This window comes from Engystomops pustulosus, chromosome 11 (assembly GCF_040894005.1).
Source record: "Engystomops pustulosus chromosome 11, aEngPut4.maternal, whole genome shotgun sequence".
Taxonomy (NCBI): Eukaryota; Metazoa; Chordata; class Amphibia; order Anura; family Leptodactylidae; genus Engystomops; species Engystomops pustulosus.
The window spans coordinates 64,870,467-64,890,566 of NC_092421.1; the positions used below are offsets into that span (position 1 = coordinate 64,870,467).

The 20,100-nt window shown below is 47.0% G+C and overlaps 1 protein-coding gene across 4 annotated transcripts in view; it reads right to left on the minus strand.

The window, feature by feature from the left end:
- The window catches only part of VTI1A (vesicle transport through interaction with t-SNAREs 1A), a 226,960-nt gene that overhangs the window by 35,412 nt on the left and 171,448 nt on the right, over positions 1 to 20,100 (minus strand). For 2 of the 4 annotated variants that reach the window (XM_072129290.1, XM_072129291.1), the window contains one exon: positions 19,978 to 20,048. In XM_072129290.1, the coding sequence (XP_071985391.1) occupies positions 19,983 to 20,048 (66 nt within the window). In that variant the 3' untranslated portion in view covers positions 19,978 to 19,982. The remainder of the gene's footprint in view (positions 1 to 19,977; positions 20,049 to 20,100) is intronic. The other 2 variants (XM_072129288.1, XM_072129289.1) reach the window with 1 other exon arrangement.

Below are 20,100 nucleotides of genomic sequence, written 5' to 3' on the forward strand. Positions count from 1 at the left end.
AAACGCAGCCCTTAATCCCATTCTTCTTCCAGCGCCGCGGTTACTATGTGGCTCCCTGATCGGATTTCTCTTCTGGGTCTAGTTGCGCTTTCTAGTACAGCCGCCGACAACGTAAGACGCAACCCCTGACATCACAGCGCCAAAAATACAGTGGCTGTAAACCCTCTGCATCCCCTCTGCCACCTCCAGTAATAGCTCCGGATATTTTTTAGTAAGTGACATTGGGTGTTAATAGGAGACAATATTTGTGTCCGGTCCTTTTCACTGCCCCCATCTTCCTGCAGGTGGCGCTACCTGAGGCAAGAGGCTCACCTGGCCCTGATACTATGCACCGCAGGTACATGGCATAGAAGTTACTGTAATCCCCTACTCCTTTACCATGACACAGCTCTCTCCCTTTCCTGTAATTCTCTTTTAGATTTCTTGTAATCTTGTTTCATGTCATAATCATATTGTGATATATTCCTGGTATCAGCGCCGGCCTGAGATGCCCCCTCCCCCCCCCCAAGCTTCGGGTTTCATCCTTTCCCATGTGAACACGGCTCTGCCCCGGCCCCATCACTTACATTGGGGAAGTCGTAGGAAGCACAGGCCGGACATCACCGGGCGAGTCAGCAAAACCTGCACAGAGGAGCGGAGACGCTACACTGTGCCAGAACATCAGATGTGACTAGTGTCAGGAAATACACGGGGATAGCCCTCTGAACCCAGGGACCACCCAGCAGTCTATATAATGGTATACAACATACCATACAGTGTTTTATAGTGATATATGGAAGAGGGGGGATAATACATAAGATGTATGAGGTCACTTCAAGTATAAAATACAGGGGGGGGGGGCAGTGATGTGATTGTATGTTTTTTATCTGTATGTGATTAGTTGGATGATGTGATTGTATGATCTGTAAGAAGTTGGTTGGATGATGTGATTGTATGGTCTGAATGAGGTTGGTTGGATGATGTGATTGTATGATCTGTAGGAGGTTGGTTGGATGATGTGATTGTATGATCTGTAAGAAGTTGGTTGGATGATGTGATTGTACGTTCTATATCTGTTATATGTAGTAGGTGACCTCTTGATGATGCAGCAGCTCTGGTGGAGGGACATGTGACACAGATGTGAAGAGGTGATGATGGGCCGGGGTGACACTTCATCTACTAATACACTTTTTGGCCGGATTCTCATCTCCGTCTTCCAAGGAGAACAGAACATTTTCTGGGGATTACAAGGGTGAAGACACCTGGAGCGAAGATTTACAGCCGAGCGCAAAGAATCTGCAGACAACACAGACCCTTGAGCACACAGCTGCCCCTATACTACAGATATACATCATCCAATCACTGCACCGCAGATATAAATCATCCAATCACTGCACCGCAGATATAAATCATCCAATCACTGCACTGCAGATATAAATCATCCAATCACTGCACTGCAGATATAAATCATCCAATCACTGCACTGCAGATATACATCATCCAAGCACTGCAATATAGATAAGATTATCCAATCACTGAACCACAGATATAAATCAGCCAATCGCATCATCCAATGATCATCCAATCACTGACCTGCAGATATAAATCATTCAAGCACTGCAATATAGATAAAATTATCCAATCACTGAACCACAGATATAAATCAGCCAATCGCATCATCCAATCACTGCACTGCAGATATAAATCATCCAATCACATGATCCAATCACTGTAGATACAAATCACTGCACTACAGCTATAAATCATTCAATTACTACACTACAGATACAGATCATCATAGTAATTGCAGATATGAATCATTCAATCACATCATCTCCTCATTTTATCCAATCACAGCGCTACAAATCATCCAACCATATCTGCTAATTACTACATAACAGACGTAAATAATAGAAATCGCATCATACAATCATTATCCAATCAATCCAGACACAGATCTGGCACCTCTGAGGTCTCATTGATGCAGGACTATTGGCGTTTAGCAGTGTATACATGTATCCTATGTGCACACATACATACAGTAAGTAGTGTAAGTCAGTAAGTGCCCCCTCAGCGGGTGCGGAGCTGGCGCCTCTGTGGATGAGTTTCCCCTTTCGCTATGGCCGGGGCTCGTGGGAACCGGCAGCTTCTCTTTTCTTCCTTCCTGTGATCTGCAGGTTTCTCTGATAATTTTACATGTAATCACTTTCCTCTCACCCTGGGGCGACAACAGGGTGTCCCCACCACCAAAATATGATGAGTTGGTGAAGAGTTATGAAAAGTTTCTGCTGGGAAGTGGAGATTCAAGATGGGACTAGTTATATGACCAGATATAGGGGCCCCGGATCTAGGACTAGTTATATGGTCAGATATAGGGGCCCGGATCTAGGACAGGTTATATGGCCAGATATAGGGGTTCTGGATCTAGGACTAGTTATATTGCCAGATATAGGGTCCCGGGTCTAGGACTGGTTATATGGCCAGATATAGGGGCCCGGGTCTAGGACTGGTTATATGGCCAGATATAGGGGCCCGGCTCTAGGACTGGTTATATGGCCAGATATAGGGGTTCTGGATCTAGGACTAGTTATATTGCCAGATATAGGGTCCCGGGTCTAGGACTGGTTATATGGCCAGATATAGGGGCCCGGCTCTAGGACTGGTTATATGGCCAGATATAGGGGCCCGGCTCTAGAACTGGTTATATGGCCAGATATAGGGGCCAGCTCTAGGACTGGTTATATGGCCTGATATAGGGTCCCGGGTCTAGGACTGGTTATATGGCCAGATATAGGGGCCCGGCTCTAGAACTGGTTATATGGCCAGATATAGGGGCCCGGCTCTAGAACTGGTTATATGGCCAGATATAGGGGCCCGGCTCTAGGACTGGTTATATGGCCAGATATAGGGACCCGGCTCTAGGACTGGTTATATGGCCAGATATAAGGGCCCGGGTCTAGGACTGGTTATATGGCCAGATATAGGGACCCGGCTCCAGGACTGGTTATATGCCCAGATATAGGGGCCCGGCTCTAGGACTGGTTATATGGCCAGATATATGGGCCAGCTCTAGGACTGGTTATATGGCCAGATATAGGGGCCAGCTCTAGGACTGGTTATATGGTCAGCTTGGACTATCCTCCTCAGTCGCCTCTAGGTCCTTCTACCTTCTGTCCTCCATCACCCCAACATCTACGGGGACACCTCCAAATATCAGTCCTTACATCCAATGTGGATTTTCAGAGACAGAGGGGCCCCCTTTATCAGACCTGGTCTGTATGACCAACTGATGCCCTGAAAGCTGCTGAGTCAATGGAAGTTTCTGCAAACCACAGAACATTCCCTCGTTACTTTCTCACACATGACGAGGCAGATTCCTTCCTGGTCACATGGAGGCCTCGAAATAAGGAAGTGCCCCCCCCCCCCCCCCCCGTCCACAACTTCTGTAGGGTTACAACGAGGCTATTATTGACCACAGGGTCTCTCACCACCAGCTGAGGAGAGCTGAGAAATCTCCAGACTGCTAGGGGTTAAATCTGGGAGAGAAAAGTCCACAAAAAGTTTCTACCACTTCCATGTGTCCCTGAGTCCTATAATCACCATAATGGCATCTCACCATGTGGGTGGAGCCATGACATTGTTCCCGAATGTTCCCGCCACATTTCGTGTTTTTTTCCATTCACATTCGAAGCTCCACCTTGTTGTCAGACAAAGCTGAAGAATTGTTAAGACAGCTTTGGATGTGACTGGAGTATAAGACGTGAAGTGAGATCTGTGATTGGACAGTCCTTTCTGCGGCAGCGCCTCCCTGTGGACTCTACAAGACGTCTCCACAAGGGCCCCGCCTGCATGAGGACCCGCTCTGCCTCGTCACCCAGGTCCCGCGGCGGTGGTGCTGAGATAAGGCAGACAAGTGGCCCTTGTTCTCGTCTTCCCTAACCTGCCGCCGCATTACACTCACTAATGAAGTCAGTGTCGGAGGACTCGCTGTCTGAGGCAACAATGGCGCACTTGATCCGGGAATAATCCCACGGGACCTGTAATACCTTGGTGCCAGCTTTTTTCAATTAACTGACCACAACGAGCAAACAACGATTACGCTGGTGACTGTGTGGGACACAAAGCCAGGCTGTGTCTGCGCTCAAAAACCACAAGAGATTTTCTAAGAAAACCAAAGGAAAAGAACCAAAAGAAAACACAACAACAACAAAAAATAGGGAACAATGAGGTCATGTGACAATGGGGGCATCAATGGAGGGCACTAGGACCTGTATGCCAAACCTCAATCCTTATTACAAGAGCCAAAAGCAGCGCCACACCTGTCCACAGGCTGGGTCTGGCATTGCAGCTTAGCTCTATGGAAGTGAACGGTTTGGTAATACCACACACAACCTGTGGACATCTGGGGCGCTGTTTGCTTTGTGTGGAGATAAAAATACAGTCAACAGCATGGACAACTCGCTGACCAGAAGTACTAAAGAAGTTGTACCAAGATTACATGTAATCCTCTGAACAGAGGATGCTGACCGTGGGGGTCCGACTGCAGGGACCACCACTTATCATAAGGATAGCCGGCATTTTATAGATACATTGTAGCCATAAGAGCTCTGCCTTATGTGTCCATGACCTGTATATCCAAGCATTCTACTAAGTGACAGCAAGCAGAGATTTTGAAAATCATTATGGCTAAATTTCCTGTTGCACACAATGATTGTTCCCATTCACTGAAGGCAAGCAGAGATCTTGAAAGACAATATGGGATAACCTCCGGTAGTGCAGGATGATTGACGATGGAGGAAACCATTGAAGGAGCAGCTATGGAGGAAATGATGGATGTTGCTGGCGATTGGGAAGTACATCGATGTAGTAGCGATGGAGAGCGGCATAAATCAGGCCAATGTTGTGCCAATGGAGGAGGCCATAGCGATTGAGGAGGCATGGATAGAATAGTGGTGGAGGAGACCATGAATGTGGTGGATGTGGAGATGTTCATGGATTGAGCAGTAATGAAGGTGGCAATGAATGAAGTGGGGATGGGGGGAGGCCATGGATGGGCCGGCGATGGGGGGAGGCCATGGATGGGCCGGCGATGGGGGGAGGCCATGGATGGGCCGGGCGATGGGGGGAGGCCATGGATGGGCCGGCGATGGGGGGAGGCCATGGATGGGCCGGCGATGGGGGGAGGCCATGGATGGGCCGGCGATGGGGGGAGGCCATGGATGGGCCGGCGATGGGGGGAGGCCATGGATGGGCCGGCGATGGTGGGAGGCCATGGATGGGCCGGCGATGGGGGGAGGCCATGGATGGGCCGGCGATGGGGGGAGGCCATGGATGGGCCGGCGATGGGGGGAGGCCATGGATGGGCCGGCGATGGGGGGAGGCCATGGATGGGCCGGCGATGGGGGGAGGCCATGGATGGGCCGGCGATGGGGGGAGGCCATGGATGGGCCGGCGATGGGGGGAGGCCATGGATGGGCCGGCAATGGATTTAGACATGGATGTAGTGGCCATGGAGGTGTTCATAGATTGAGCAGAGATGATGGTGGAAATGAATGAAATGGGGATGGAGGGGGCAGCGATGTGGGAAGCCATGGATGGGGTGGCGATGGATCAAGCAGTGATGGAGGAGGCCATGGAACATAGCAAAAAGTGGGAAGGTCAGACATGTTCGTAGAGGAATCTGCCAAGACACAGCAAGTTTTACAAGATTTCCCTGAGGACAGAAACAGGTGTTTTCACACAATCCAGAAAGTGATTTATCCGTCAGAGACTGAGAGGCCGATAAATAATATGGCTCGTCCTCCGCTCCGGCGTTCCAGGATCCTGCTCATATGGAGAGCATTAATCTGCAGCTCCTAATATCAGGCCGGGGCTATACACTGGTCACACAAAGATCTGGGGATGTGCTTGGGATATAACTCCCCAAATACACATTCATATTGGGCTCGTGCATGAAGCCTGGCACACTGGGCAGTATGCGGTGCTATGGAAAGTGACGTCATCACACACTTTTCCAGGGACATTACATGACACTGGCTGCTGAGAGCACAACAATCCCGCTATACGAATCCATATTACACAGTCCTGCAACGGTTCATTAACTTTTATAGAAGAATCAATTTTTAGCATGTGTTATTATAGATGGTTGCGTGGATGGACCATCCCTTTAAGGACTGCTTGGCAATAGAAGCATGCCAATTCGGTCACATTCCAACCTGAGGCCACAATGGACGCCCCTTTAAGCTGGAATCTGAGAAGGATCTTAAATACAATTTGGAGTCTATTTATGTAAATTCGTATAATATGAGGCCTCCTGGGAGCGGAGCGGGTACAATGGGGCGACCCTCGCATGAGGAAATCTCCATTCTCCAGGCGTCTGATAAGGCGTGAGCCGCTGTTAATGTGTAATTCACCGCTAATACCTTCATTATAATGAGAATACGAACAATGTTCAGCCGGGAAATCTCCGCGCCGCAAACAATTCTCCGCCTGAAAGAAAACACCAAATATCCTTCACTCCACAAAACCAGAATATTATCAGCTGCGCTCCGGCTGGAGGCCGCTCCGGGGAGAGACTTGTACGTGTATTTGGGGAGGACGCCAGCCCCCGAACAAGTGTGTATGAAGGATGTTATCAGACCTGGAAGATGGGGAGCGAATACACGGTCATAACATAAAGTCATCTCCTGCCACTGCAAGGTACAAGCGAGAGGTAACAACTTCATATACAGAAGCAGAGCTGCACTCACTATTCTGCTTTGGCAGTATGTGCACCGATGCCCCCGAGGACATGTCTGAGGGGGCAAATGATAGATTATTAAGACAGGTAGTAAGGGGTAGGTGTTGGAAAAGATAAAGGACCTGGATAGGCAGATATCAGAGTATTATAGTATTGCAGTGGAGTGGGGAGACTCAGCTAGTGGCTCATGAATGAAGCCAGAAACCAACTAGTTAGTTAAAACTGTACAACCATCAGAAGAAAAGGAGGGTACCTTTGTGGTTGGTCTGGCAGTCAGCTGATTGTACCCCAAGGTCGACTATAACTAGAAACTCACAAGTCAGAAGCCAGAGCTATCATACGGACATATGGTTAAAGTCTTATCATATCACTACCAGGGGTTATTGCCAGAAGCGGACCCCCTCCCGTCCCTAACATGATATATCATGGAGTGACAGGTCTAATGTATACACCTAGAAATAATATCACTCCATCCCCCACCCTGATAATTGTAATATTTCACTAATATAGCTCACCAATTTCACTTGCCTAATGGCATTTTGAAATTAACCTAGTCACAGCTTGGTCCAATTGTTAAATCTAGTGAATACATCCTGTACTATACTCCAGAACGGCACTCACTATTCTGCTGCTGGTGCAGTCACTGTGTACATACATGACATTACTTATCCTGTACTGACCCTGAGTTACATCCTGTATTATACCTCAGAGCTGCACTCACTATTCTGCTGCTGGTGCAGTCACTGTGTACATACATGACATTACTTATCCTGTACTGACCCTGAGTTACATCCCGTATTATACTCCAGAGCTGCACTCACTATTCTGCTGCTGGTGCAGTCACTGTGTACATACATGACATTACTTATCCTGTACTGATCCTGAGTTACATCCTGTATTATACTCCAGAGATGCACTCACTATTCTGCTGCTGGTGCAGTCACTGTGTACATACATGCCATTACTTATCCTGGACTGATCCTGAGTTACATCCTGTATTATACTCCAGAGATGCACTCACTATTCTGCTGCTGGTGCAGTCACTGTGTACATACATGACATTACTTATCCTGTACTGATCCTGAGTTACATCCTGTATTATACCGCAGAGCTGCACTCACTATTCTGCTGGTGCAGTCACTGTGTACATACATGACATTACTTATCCTGTACTGATCCTGAGTTACATCCTGTATTATACCGCAGAGCTGCACTCACTATTCTGCTGGTGCAGTCACTGTGTACATACATGACATTACTTATCCTGTACTGATCCTGAGTTACATCCTGCATTATACTCTAGAGCTGCACTCACTATTCTACTGCTGGTGCAGTCACTGTGTACATACATGACATTACTTATCCTGTACTGATCCTGAGTTACATCCTGTATTATACTCCAGAGCTGCACTCACTATTCTGCTGGTGCAGTCACTGTGTACATACATGACATTACTTATCCTGTACTGATCCTGAGTTACATCCTGTATTATACTCCAGAGCTGCACTCACTATTCTGCTGGTGGTGCAGTCACTGTGTACATACATGACATTACTTATCCTGTACTGATCCTCAGTTACATCCTGTAATATACTCCAGAGCTGCACTCACTATTCTGCTGGTGGTGCAGTCACTGTGTACATACATGACATTACTTATCCTGTACTGATCCTGAGTTACATCCTGTATTATACTCCAGAGCTGCACTCACTATTCTGCTGCTGGTGCAGTCACTGTGTGCATACATGACATTACTTATCTTGTACTGATCCTGAGTTACATCCTGTATTATACATCAGAGCTGCACTCACTATTCTGCTGCTGGTGCAGTCACTGTGTACATACATGACATTACTGATCCTGGTGGTTACATCCTTTATTATACCCCAGAGCTGCACTCACTATGCTGTCCGGATAGCTTATAAGGTCTCATACATAATGCTGGGTCGTACTTATGGGGTGAATTAGGAGCTGAAGGACTTTTTAGGGTAAAATGTGATGCCTGCACAGAACAAAATAATAACGTGAAACTTGAGTGCACTTAGCACCTGGAGACCCCGTCTCCAGGATAATACCCGTGCTGGGGCTATTTGGGGGGGTGGCAGAGGTTATCAGTGCTGAGCAGATTATTACTCCCAATCTCTTTATTTTAACAAGCAGCGTAACACAAACACCCACTGCTGATGTTATGGTTGACCCCCACAGAGAAAAGCCACAGGTAAACTGACTCCATGAAACGCGTGGGGATAAAGTGGTCCTGAAACATCCTGAGGACAAACATCACATAAACAGTTTACAAATAAGTGCATTAATGGAGGCCGGGGCTGCGGAGCGGGGATCAGCGCGTCACCCCGGCTCATCCATCACCATCTGGGGGGGTAATGAGATAATGAGACCACTTAGCACCTCCACGGCTCCAAGCTTGTTTGTGTAATGTGACATCTACAGGGTGAGGCTTCTGTAGCCGGGGTCAGTGTGTAAGCAGAGGTCGTGGGGTCTGCAGGTCAGTTGGGGGCTTCCAGGTACAGTCAGGGAGGCTTACTTTACTCTTCATAAGATTAGGAGTCCCTATCCTACATCAGTACTAGGAGCGCAGGGGTCACTAGGGCATCAAGGGCCCAGATCCATCACTACTACATGAGAGGAAACCAAACTATAACTATGTGCCGCTTCTATGTTATTTCCTTCTTCTTAGAGTTCTGCCCCTGCTCACCTGTGTCCTGCCCCTACTCCTCTGTTGTAACCCGCCTCCCAAGTCTCTACTCCCCAGTCTTCCTCCCCCTCTGGGGTTTCTACTCCTCTGTCATGCTCCGCCTCCCATGTCTCTACTCCGTCATGCCCCGCCTCCCGTACTATACAACTCGGTCATGCCCTGCCTCCTGTACTCTACTCCTCTGTCGTGCCCCGCTTCCAATGTCTCTACTCCTCAGTCTAACTCCCCCTCTGGTGTTTCTACTCTTCTGTCGTGTCCTGCCTCCCATGTCTCTACTCCGCCATGCCCCCGCCTCCCATTCTATACTCCTCACTCATGCCCGGCCTCCCGTACTCTACTCATCTGTCATGCCCCGCCTCCAATGTCTCTACTCCATCATGCCCCGCTTTGTAAGATTCTACTGTCCTATCAGAAACTTGCTTTTGGGAGAAAATGAGCTACGTAATTTAAATTATGGACAAGTCCTTTAAGTCATAGACTCTGCATGGCACTAGGAGATAACATGTGATCCAGAGTAATTAGAGGTTCTTTCCCTGCCCAGGGCCGATGTACAGGTCGTTGTGTGACTGCTGAGGTTGCAGGGTGACATTCCGGGTGTCACTGACATAAGCCAGATGTTTTCCTCAGAAAAACTTCAAAAATAGCCACAAATCTGCAAGTTTCTCATGAGCCCCTGCCTCTAGACACCACTCTCCTATGATGTCTAGATGATGAAACGCACAGTGCTTCAGTGATATTTGTAGTGCCCCCTGCAGGCAGTCTGCTGTTCTACAATGTATTGGTGTCCCTGGCATCCTGAGCCATCTGTGTGCCCATCTGATAAGCGCTTCATTCATACAGGGATGTATTACAGAGCATCATGGTACCAGAGGAGACGAGTTCTGCGACCACCCCCCGTGGAGGCATCAAGTCGTTGCTCTTTGCCTGCCCCCTTTGTCTTGTGCTCCTGGTACCGGGTGCCCATCACTCTTTCTAATCTGCGGAGATAAGACCGGCCTTGTTTCTTTGAATGTCCTTTTAAAGACTCTGCGAACGCTGGTGACTTCAGATCTTTGTGTCAGGATCGCAGACCGGCCACCTGCACTACAAGGAGAAGAGCAGCCGCTCAGTGCAATCCTGCGGCACAAGAGATAGCAAGAAACCAAGCAGCAGCATGTGCCATGTGTGTGCCCAGGAGACGCCTCCATCCACATCAATGGGCACACGCTTCTCATTGTGTCCCACTATGGTGGAGTGGCAACAGGTGAACTACAGATACAAAGGCTGCCTGGGAAACAAGGGGTTAAAAGCCACAGCTGACCCACTCAACACAAAATTCAAGGACCCCATTAAATATAAAGCATGTGTACTATAGAGGTAACAACAAGATGCAAAGGACCAAACATCTAAATATATCCTTGTGTTACACTGTACTGATACTGAGTTACATCCTGTATTATACTCCAGAGCTGCACTCACTATTCTGCTGCTGGTGCAGTCACTGTGTACATACATGACATTACTTATCCTGTACTGATCCTGTGTTACATCCTATATTATACCCCAGAGCTGTACTCACTATTCTGCTGCTAGTGCAGTCACTGTGTACATACATGACATTACTTATCCTGTACTGATCCTGAGTTACATCCTGTATTATACTGCAGAGCTGCACTCACTATTTTGCTGCTGGTGCAGTCACTGTGTACATACATGACATTACTTATCCTGTACTGATCCTGAGTTACATCCTGTATTATACCCCAGAGCTGCACTCACTATTCTGCTGGTGCAGTCACTGTGTACATACATGCCATTACCTATCCTGTACTGATCCTGAGTTAAATCCTGTATTATACCCCAGAGCTGCACTCACTATTCTGCTGCTGGTGCAGTCACTGTGTACATACATGACATTACTTATCCTGTACTGATCCTGAGTTACATCCTGTATTATACTCCAGAGCTGCACTCACTATTCTGCTGGTGCAGTCACTGTGTACATACATGACATTACTTATCCTGTACTGATCCTGAGTTACATCCTGTATTATACTGCAGAGCTGCACTCACTATTTTGCTGCTGGTGCAGTCACTGTGTACATACATGACATTACTTATCCTGTACTGATCCTGAGTTACATCCTGTATTATACCCCAGAGCTGCACTCACTATTCTGCTGGTGCAGTCACTGTGTACATACATGCCATTACCTACCCTGTACTGATCCTGAGTTAAATCCTGTATTATACCCCAGAGCTGCACTCACTATTCTGCTGCTGGTGCAGTCACTGTGTACATACATGACATTACTTATCCTGTACTGATCCTGAGTTACATCCTGTATTATACTTCAGAGCTGCACTCACTATTCTGCTGGTGCAGTCACTGTGTACATACATGACATTACTTATCCTGTACTGATCCTGAGTTACATCCTGTATTATACTCCAGAGCTGCACTCACTATTCTGCTGGTGCAGTCACTGTGTACATACATGACATTACTTATCCTGTACTGATCCTGTGTTACATCCTGTATTATGCTCCAGAGCTGCACTCACTATTCTTCTGATGGTGCAGTCAACTGTGTACATACATGACATTACTTATCCTGTACTGATCCTGAGTTACATCCTGTATTATACCCCAGAGCTGCACTCACTATTCTGCTGGTGCAGTCACTGTGTACATACATGCCATTACCTATCCTGAACTGATCCTGAGTTACATCCTGTATTATACCCCAGAGCTGCACTCACTATTCTGCTGCTGGTGCAGTCACTGTGTACATACATGACATTACTTATCCTGTACTGATCCTGAGTTACATCCTGTATTATACCCCAGAGCTGCACTCACTATTCTGCTGCTGGTGCAGTCACTGTGTACATACATGACATTACTTATCCTGTACTGATCCTGAGTTACATCCTGTATTATACTCCACAGCTGAACTCACTACTATTCCTCTTGCTTTAGGCTGTAATCTCTTCTAGCTTGCTCCTATGCCATCGCCGCACCAGTTATTAAACGACTATACTGTAACACAAAACAAGCCCCGTGTGTTGATGGACAACACCAATAATCGCAGCCCCCATTACAACAGTCCTGAAAGCTTGTGTCATCGAGGCCATTGTCCTCCACATCCAAAATATTGCCCCTGATGAAAGGTGCAGGTGGGGCACAGAAACATTCAGAGAAACAGAATCCACAACTTCAGCAATAAGTGAGAATCCCGAATCCTGAATATGGTCACAAAGTTTTGAGATTCAGAACACTAAGACGACATCCAGTAATTACATACGCGATCGATAACCCAGCTTTTCTGAGAGCAGAGATAAAATAAAACACAAATGGAGGTGAAATCTGGGATAGTGTTTGTTCTACTAGAGCAGGGGTCAGGAACCTTTTTGGCTGAGAGAGCCATAAGCGCCACATATTTTAAAATATAATTCTGCGAGAGCCATACAATATGCTTAAAGGGACAATGGCTCCAGCAGTCATTAGTACAGCAAGGAGTGTCCCCCCCCCCCCCTCCCGTACTAAGCTCCCACTGGACCAAAACAATTGTAATTCCCTGTAAAATAAAAAATAGATAATTTACATTCGAGCTTGTCCCTATACATGAGCCAACCGCTGCAGAACATCCCCATACAGACGCCAACCGCTGCAGAACATCCCCATACAGACGCCAACCAATGCAGAACATCCCCATACAGACGCCAACCAATGCAGAACATCCCCATACAGACGCCAACCGCTGCAGAACATCCCTATACAGACGCCAACCGCTGCAGAACATCCCCACACAGACAACAGCCGCTGCAGAACATCCCTATACAGACGCCAACTGCAGCAGAACATCCCTATACAGACGCCAACCGCTGCAGAACATCCCTATACAGACGCCAACCGCTGCAGAACATCCCTATACAGACGCCAACCGCTGCAGAACATCCCTATACAGACGACAGCCGCTGCAGAACATCCCTATACAGACGCCAACCGCAGCAGAACATCCCTATACAGACGACAGCCGCTGCAGAACATCCCCATACAGACGACAGCCGCTGCAGAACATCCCCATACAGACGCCAACCGCTGCAGAACTTCCCTATACAGACGCCAACCGCTGCAGAACATCCCTATACAGACGCCAACCAATGCAGAACATCCCTATACAGACGCCAACCAATGCAGAACATCCCCATACACGAGCCAACCAATGCAGAACATCCCTATACAGACGCCAACCAATGCAGAACATCCCTATACAGACGCCAACCAATGCAGAACATCCCTATACAGACGCCAACCGCTGCAGAACATCCCTATACAGACGCCAACCAATGCAGAACATCCCTATACAGACGCCAACCAATGCAGAACATCCCCATACAGACGCCAACCAATGCAGAACATCCCTATACAGACGCCAACCAATGCAGAACATCCCTATACAGACGCCAACCAATGCAGAACATCCCTATACAGACGCCAACCAATGCAGAACATCCCTATACAGACGCCAACCGCTGCAGAACATCATTATACAGACGCCAACCGCTGCAGAACATCATTATACAGATGCCAACCAATGCAGAACATCATTATACAGACGCCAACCGCTACAGAACATCCCTATACAGACGCCAACCGCTACAGAACATCCCTATACAGACGCCAACCGCTACAGAACATCCCTATACAGACGCCAACCGCTACAGAACATCCCTATACAGACGCCAACCGCTACAGAACATCCCTATACAGACGCCAACCAATGCAGAACATCCCTATACAGACGCCAACCGCAGCAGAACATCCCCATACAGACGACAGCCGCTACAGAACATCCCTATACAGACGCCAACCAATGCAGAACATCCCTATACAGACGCCAACCGCAGCAGAACATCCCTATACAGACGCCAACCGCTACAGAACATCCCTATACAGACGCCAACCAATGCAGAACATCCCTATACAGACGCCAACCAATGCAGAACATCCCTATACAGACGCCAACCAATGCAGAACATCCCTATACAGACGCCAACCAATGCAGAACATCCCTATACAGACGCCAACCAATGCAGAACATCCCTATACAGACGCCAACCAATGCAGAACATCCCTATACAGACGCCAACCAATGCAGAACATCCCTATACAGACGCCAACCAATGCAGAACATCCTTATACAGACGCCAACCGCTACAGAACATCCCCATACATTAGCCAACCAATGCAGAACATCCCTATACAGACGCCAACCAATGCAGAACATCATTATACAGACGCCAACCGCTGCAGAACTTCCCTATACAGACGCCAACCAATGCAGAACATCCCCATACACGAGCCAACTGTTGCAGAACATCCCTATACAGATGCCAACCAATGCAGAACATCCCTATACAGATGCCAACCGCAGCAGAACTTCCCTATACAGACGCCAACCAATGCAGAACATCCCCATACACGAGCCAACTGTTGCAGAACATCCCTATACAGATGCCAACCAATGCAGAACATCCCTATACAGATGCCAACCGCTGCAGAACATCCCTATACAGATGCCAACCAATGCAGAACATCCCTATACAGACGCCAACCGCTGCAGAACATCCCTATACAGACGCCAACCGCAGCAGAACTTCCCTATACAGACGCCAACCGCAGCAGAACTTCCCTATACAGACGCCAACCGCAGCAGAACTTCCCTATACAGACGCCAACCGCAGCAGAACTTCCCTATACAGACGCCAACCAATGCAGAACATCCCCATACACGAGCCAACTGTTGCAGAACATCCCCATACACGAGCCAACTGTTGCAGAACATCCCTATACAGACGCCAACGTGTCTAAGCTGCTGCATAACCTCACATTAATGTAGAAATGCAGTGGTGGGGGAAGATATGAGGGGATGATGCAGATGGGTCTGTAAGGGACACTTAGGAGCTTCTTAGCTGCTCCTGCACACAGGACACCAAGGGGTTAAGGCAGAGTGTGAGGAGACACTGGGGGGAGGGAGCACTTAGCTCTGGCTGATTCCGGGCTGCTGACTCCTTCTCCTTCATGTCTCCGGAGTGTGCAGCTCTCTGGTCTCCTGTATGAATCTCCCGCGCTGCTACATCCAGCCCCGGGATTGGCTGCAGGCAGACAGTCTCCTCCCCTCCCTCTCACACACGGAGGAGACTGCTGCAGGGAAGGAGAGGGAGGCGCCGCCCCCGAATTAACCACGCGGACCCTGCGCTGCTCTGCCGAATACATCCAGGGGCATAACTACAGCCGGGGGCACAACAGCCTGGTCTTGGCAGGCATATTAGCAGTTGCTGCAGCTGTAGTTAAGCCCCTGGATAGGAGCCCCGGCTGCGAGCCAGATGCGGCCATCAAAAGAGCCATATCTGGCTCGCGAGCCATAGGTTCCCGACCCCTGTACTAGAGGATTAGTGTCCCCCGCCCTTTATGATGTAATGAAGATTTTAGCGCCATTCGACCTCTCGGGATCCAAACTTTTTATAAAGTTTTACAAGTTTGAAGAGAAATTCTTGTGCAATATACGGTGCAGCGCCTTGCGTCCCCTGTGGGATGACTGACAATGGATCGCCCCTTCCAGATGTTTGTCTATTATGAAGCCTCAGCGCTTTTTTAATAAAATCCATGTAACGTATCTGGAGGGGAGGCCGAGTCGCCTGGATTCCTGCAGTCCCACCGCCCCTTTAACGCTTGATTGTGGGCTGACTTAATTATCTTGTTTTCATGAAATCTTAGACCGCAGAGATTTCGCTTGTTGTGCGTTGAAGTATCCATTACCACAATACAGCGGGGCGCTGTCCCATTAACCCCTTCAGCCCCACACCCTGCCCCCCGGGTGACCCCTCCCCACCATAAGAAGCCCTTTGTATAGATACAGAGAGCGCAGCGCGGACCGCGGTTACTTTGGTTTTTTTCATTCCCGCACTCTACAAATAAACACTTTCCAAAAGACTCAAAAAAAAAAAAAGCTTTTAGGAGGGAAAAAAACCTCCCGATCCGTCTATTCAGAGGAGACGTAAGAGGAAGGGTTCGGCAGGTTTTACTGAAAGTGAACAAATAAAAGAGGAAATAAACAGGTGAACGAAAAATGGGATGAGGCCAAGATGTTCAGAACTGAAGTATTTCTGAGCTTATCATAAAGATCTCCGTAAATATTAGTCACCAAGTTCTGGGGAGAGGAGAGAGAGCGCAACCGAGTGCTAGGAAGATGAACCACATAACCACCAAATATACCAAACCAGGACACGGAAATATAACTAATACTGCCCCCTATGTACAAGAATATAACTACTATAATACTGCCCCCCATGTACAAGAATATAACTACTATAATACTGTCCCCTATGTACAAGAATACAACTACTATAATACTGCCCCCTATGTACAAGAATATAACTACTATAATACTGCCCCCTATGTACAGGAATATAACTACTATAATACTGCCCCCTATGTACAAGAATATAACTACTATAATACTGCCCCCTATGTACAAGAATATAACTACTATAATACTGCCCCCTATGTACAAGAATATAACTACTATAATACTGCCCCCCATGTACAAGAATATAACTACTATAATACTGTCCCCTATGTACAAGAATACAACTACTATAATACTGCCCCCCTATGTACAAGAATATAACTACTATAATACTGCCCCCTATGTACAAGAATATAACTATTATAATACTGCCTCCTATGTACAAGAATAGAACTACTATAATACTGCCCTCTATGTACAAGAATATAACTACTATAATACTGCCCCCTATGTACAAGAATATAACTATTATAATACTGCCTCCTATGTACAAGAATATAACTACTATAATACTGCCCCCTATGTACAGGAATATAACTACTATAATACTGCCCCCTATGTACAAGAATATAACTACTATAATACTGCCCCCTATGTACAAGAATATAACTACTATAATACTGCCCCCTATGTACAAGAATATAACTACTATAATACTGCCCCCTATGTACAAGAATATAACTACTATAATACTGCCCCCTATGTACAAGAATATAACTACTATAATACTGCTCCCTATGTACAAGAATATAACTACTATAATACTGCCCCCTATGTACAAGAATATAACTACTATAATACTGCTCTCTATGTACAAGAATATAACTACTATAATACTGCCCTCTATGTACAAGAAAACTACTATAATACTGCCCCCTATGTTCAAGAATATAACTACTATAATACTGCCCCCTATGTACAAGAATATAACTACTATAATACTGCCCCCTATGTACAAGAATATAACTACTATAATACTGCCCCCTATGTACAAGAATATAACTACTATTATACTGCCCCCTATGTACAGGAATATAACTACTATAATACTGCCCTCTATGTACAAGAATATAACTACTATAATACTGCCCCCTATGTACAGAATATAACTACTATAATACTGCCCCCTATGCACAGGAATATAACTACTATAATACTGCCCCCTATGTACAAGAATATAACTACTATAATGCTGCCCCCTATGTACAGAATATAACTACTATAATACTGCCCCCTATGTACAAGAATATAACTACTATAATACTGCCCCCTATGTACAGGAATATAACTACTATAATACTGCCCCCTATGTACAAGAATATAACTACTATAATACTGCCCCCTATGTACAAGAATATAACTACTATAATACTACCCCTATGTACAAGAATATAACAACTATAATACTGCCCCCTATGTACAAGAATATTACTACTATAATACTGCCCCTATGTACAAGAATATTACTACTATAATACTGCCCCCTATGTACAAGAATATAACTACTATAATACTGCCCCCTATGTACAAGAATATAACTACTATAATACTGCCCCCTATGTACAAGAATATAACTACTATAATACTGTTTATATGATGAAGTTTCTGGCTGTTCTGGTATGAGACAATGGAGAAGATGCTGCAGTGTGGGGTTGTGCCCCCCGGGGGTCTGCAGCGGAGGATATGGGGGACATCAAGCAGAAAGATCAGGTGAATGTAGAGGGACAAATAAAGCCATAAATCCTGATTTTGTTCTGTTCGCGCTCTGGAAATGTTACGTCTGATTACTCGCCGGCGCTAAGTGACAAGTGAACTTTAACATTAATATGATATTATTTAAATAACCATTTGTGGGTTTTTTTGCCCCTAAAAATGATGAATGATTTTCTGGCGTGAAGCAGGAGGCTCCTATAATGAGATGTGACAGTGCGGCCGCCGCCCCCTGATTGTCTGCACGCTCCGCAGCGTCGCCGCTCCCTCCTGGTGTCACTCTCATATTACTCCTAATCAGTGCAGAACCGGGGGGCTGCAGGGACCCCACACTTAACCCCTGCAGGTACCAGGGACTGCACGCAACTGTACAGGTTTCATAAAAAGTTATTCGGATGAATTGTTTGTATCAAGTGAAAACGTGACCAGCAATAGATGGATTGAAACACTGTGTATGTAATGCAGACGTTAGATTGTGAGGGATGATAGAAGTGATATATTGGGGCTTATTTACTAAGGGTCCTGCGGCCACATTTTCGTTGCGTTTCCCGTCTTTTCGGGGACCGCGTCGGGGATTGTGTTGCACGCGATCGGATTATGTCGCAATTGTGCCGGCTTTCACGCGTGTCAGAAGCCAAGCACTTACACTCACTAGGAAGAAGAAGGTGAACTCTGGTGGACCTGAGCGGGAAAGAGACAGATACAGGATATCGGGCGCATGAGCTTAGTGAATCGCGGCAGACTTCATCCTCGTCGAACAGTCCGGATAGGGAGATTAGATTGTGAGCTCCTGGGATCAGGGATGATGGGATGGATACATGATGCATTGATGGAGATTGTATTGTGCGTTCCTGGGTGCGTTGTCCGACGAAGATGAAGTCCGACGTGATTCACTAACATTGTGCGCCCGATATCCTGCATGTGTCGCTTCCCGCTCACGTCCGCTGGAGTTCACCTTCTTCTTCCCGGTGCATGTGAGTGCATTGTCTTGCAACACCATTTGAATTTTAAGTCCCGCGCTTAGTCCAAATCAGTCGGGATGTCCCAAGGCCACGCCCCCTGATTTGTGTCGAATGAAAGTCGGCGCGATTGCGGCAAAATCCGATCGGCTGTGCCAAAAGCCCCTGTTAAATGCGGTGCAAATCGGAAATTGTCTGGAAACCCGACGGAAATGCGGTGTGTGGACCCTTAGTAAATGCGCCTCAATGTATGATGGGGAGATTAGATTGTGAGCTGTTGGGTTCAGGGATGATGCGAGTTATACATTGTGTCATAGGGAGAATTGATTGCGAGCTCCTGGGGTCAGGGATCATGGCAGCAATACATTGTGTGTGATAGTGAGATCAGACTGGGCTCAGGGATGATGGGAGTGATACCTAGTATTGGATAATGTTACCATTCACAGCGCTGTGGTATATGTTGTTGCTATATGTGATGAAGGTAGGAGCTGCGGCACATGAAGGAATAAAACATGCTCCTACCTCTCTTACCTTCGTAACATCCCGGTCAGGATCCTTGAGCTCTTCCCCAGGTTGGTGTCCGTCTCTCGTAGCTGTGAGAGGGGAAAAGAAACAGAGGCTACATATTAATGGTGCAGGAGCTCT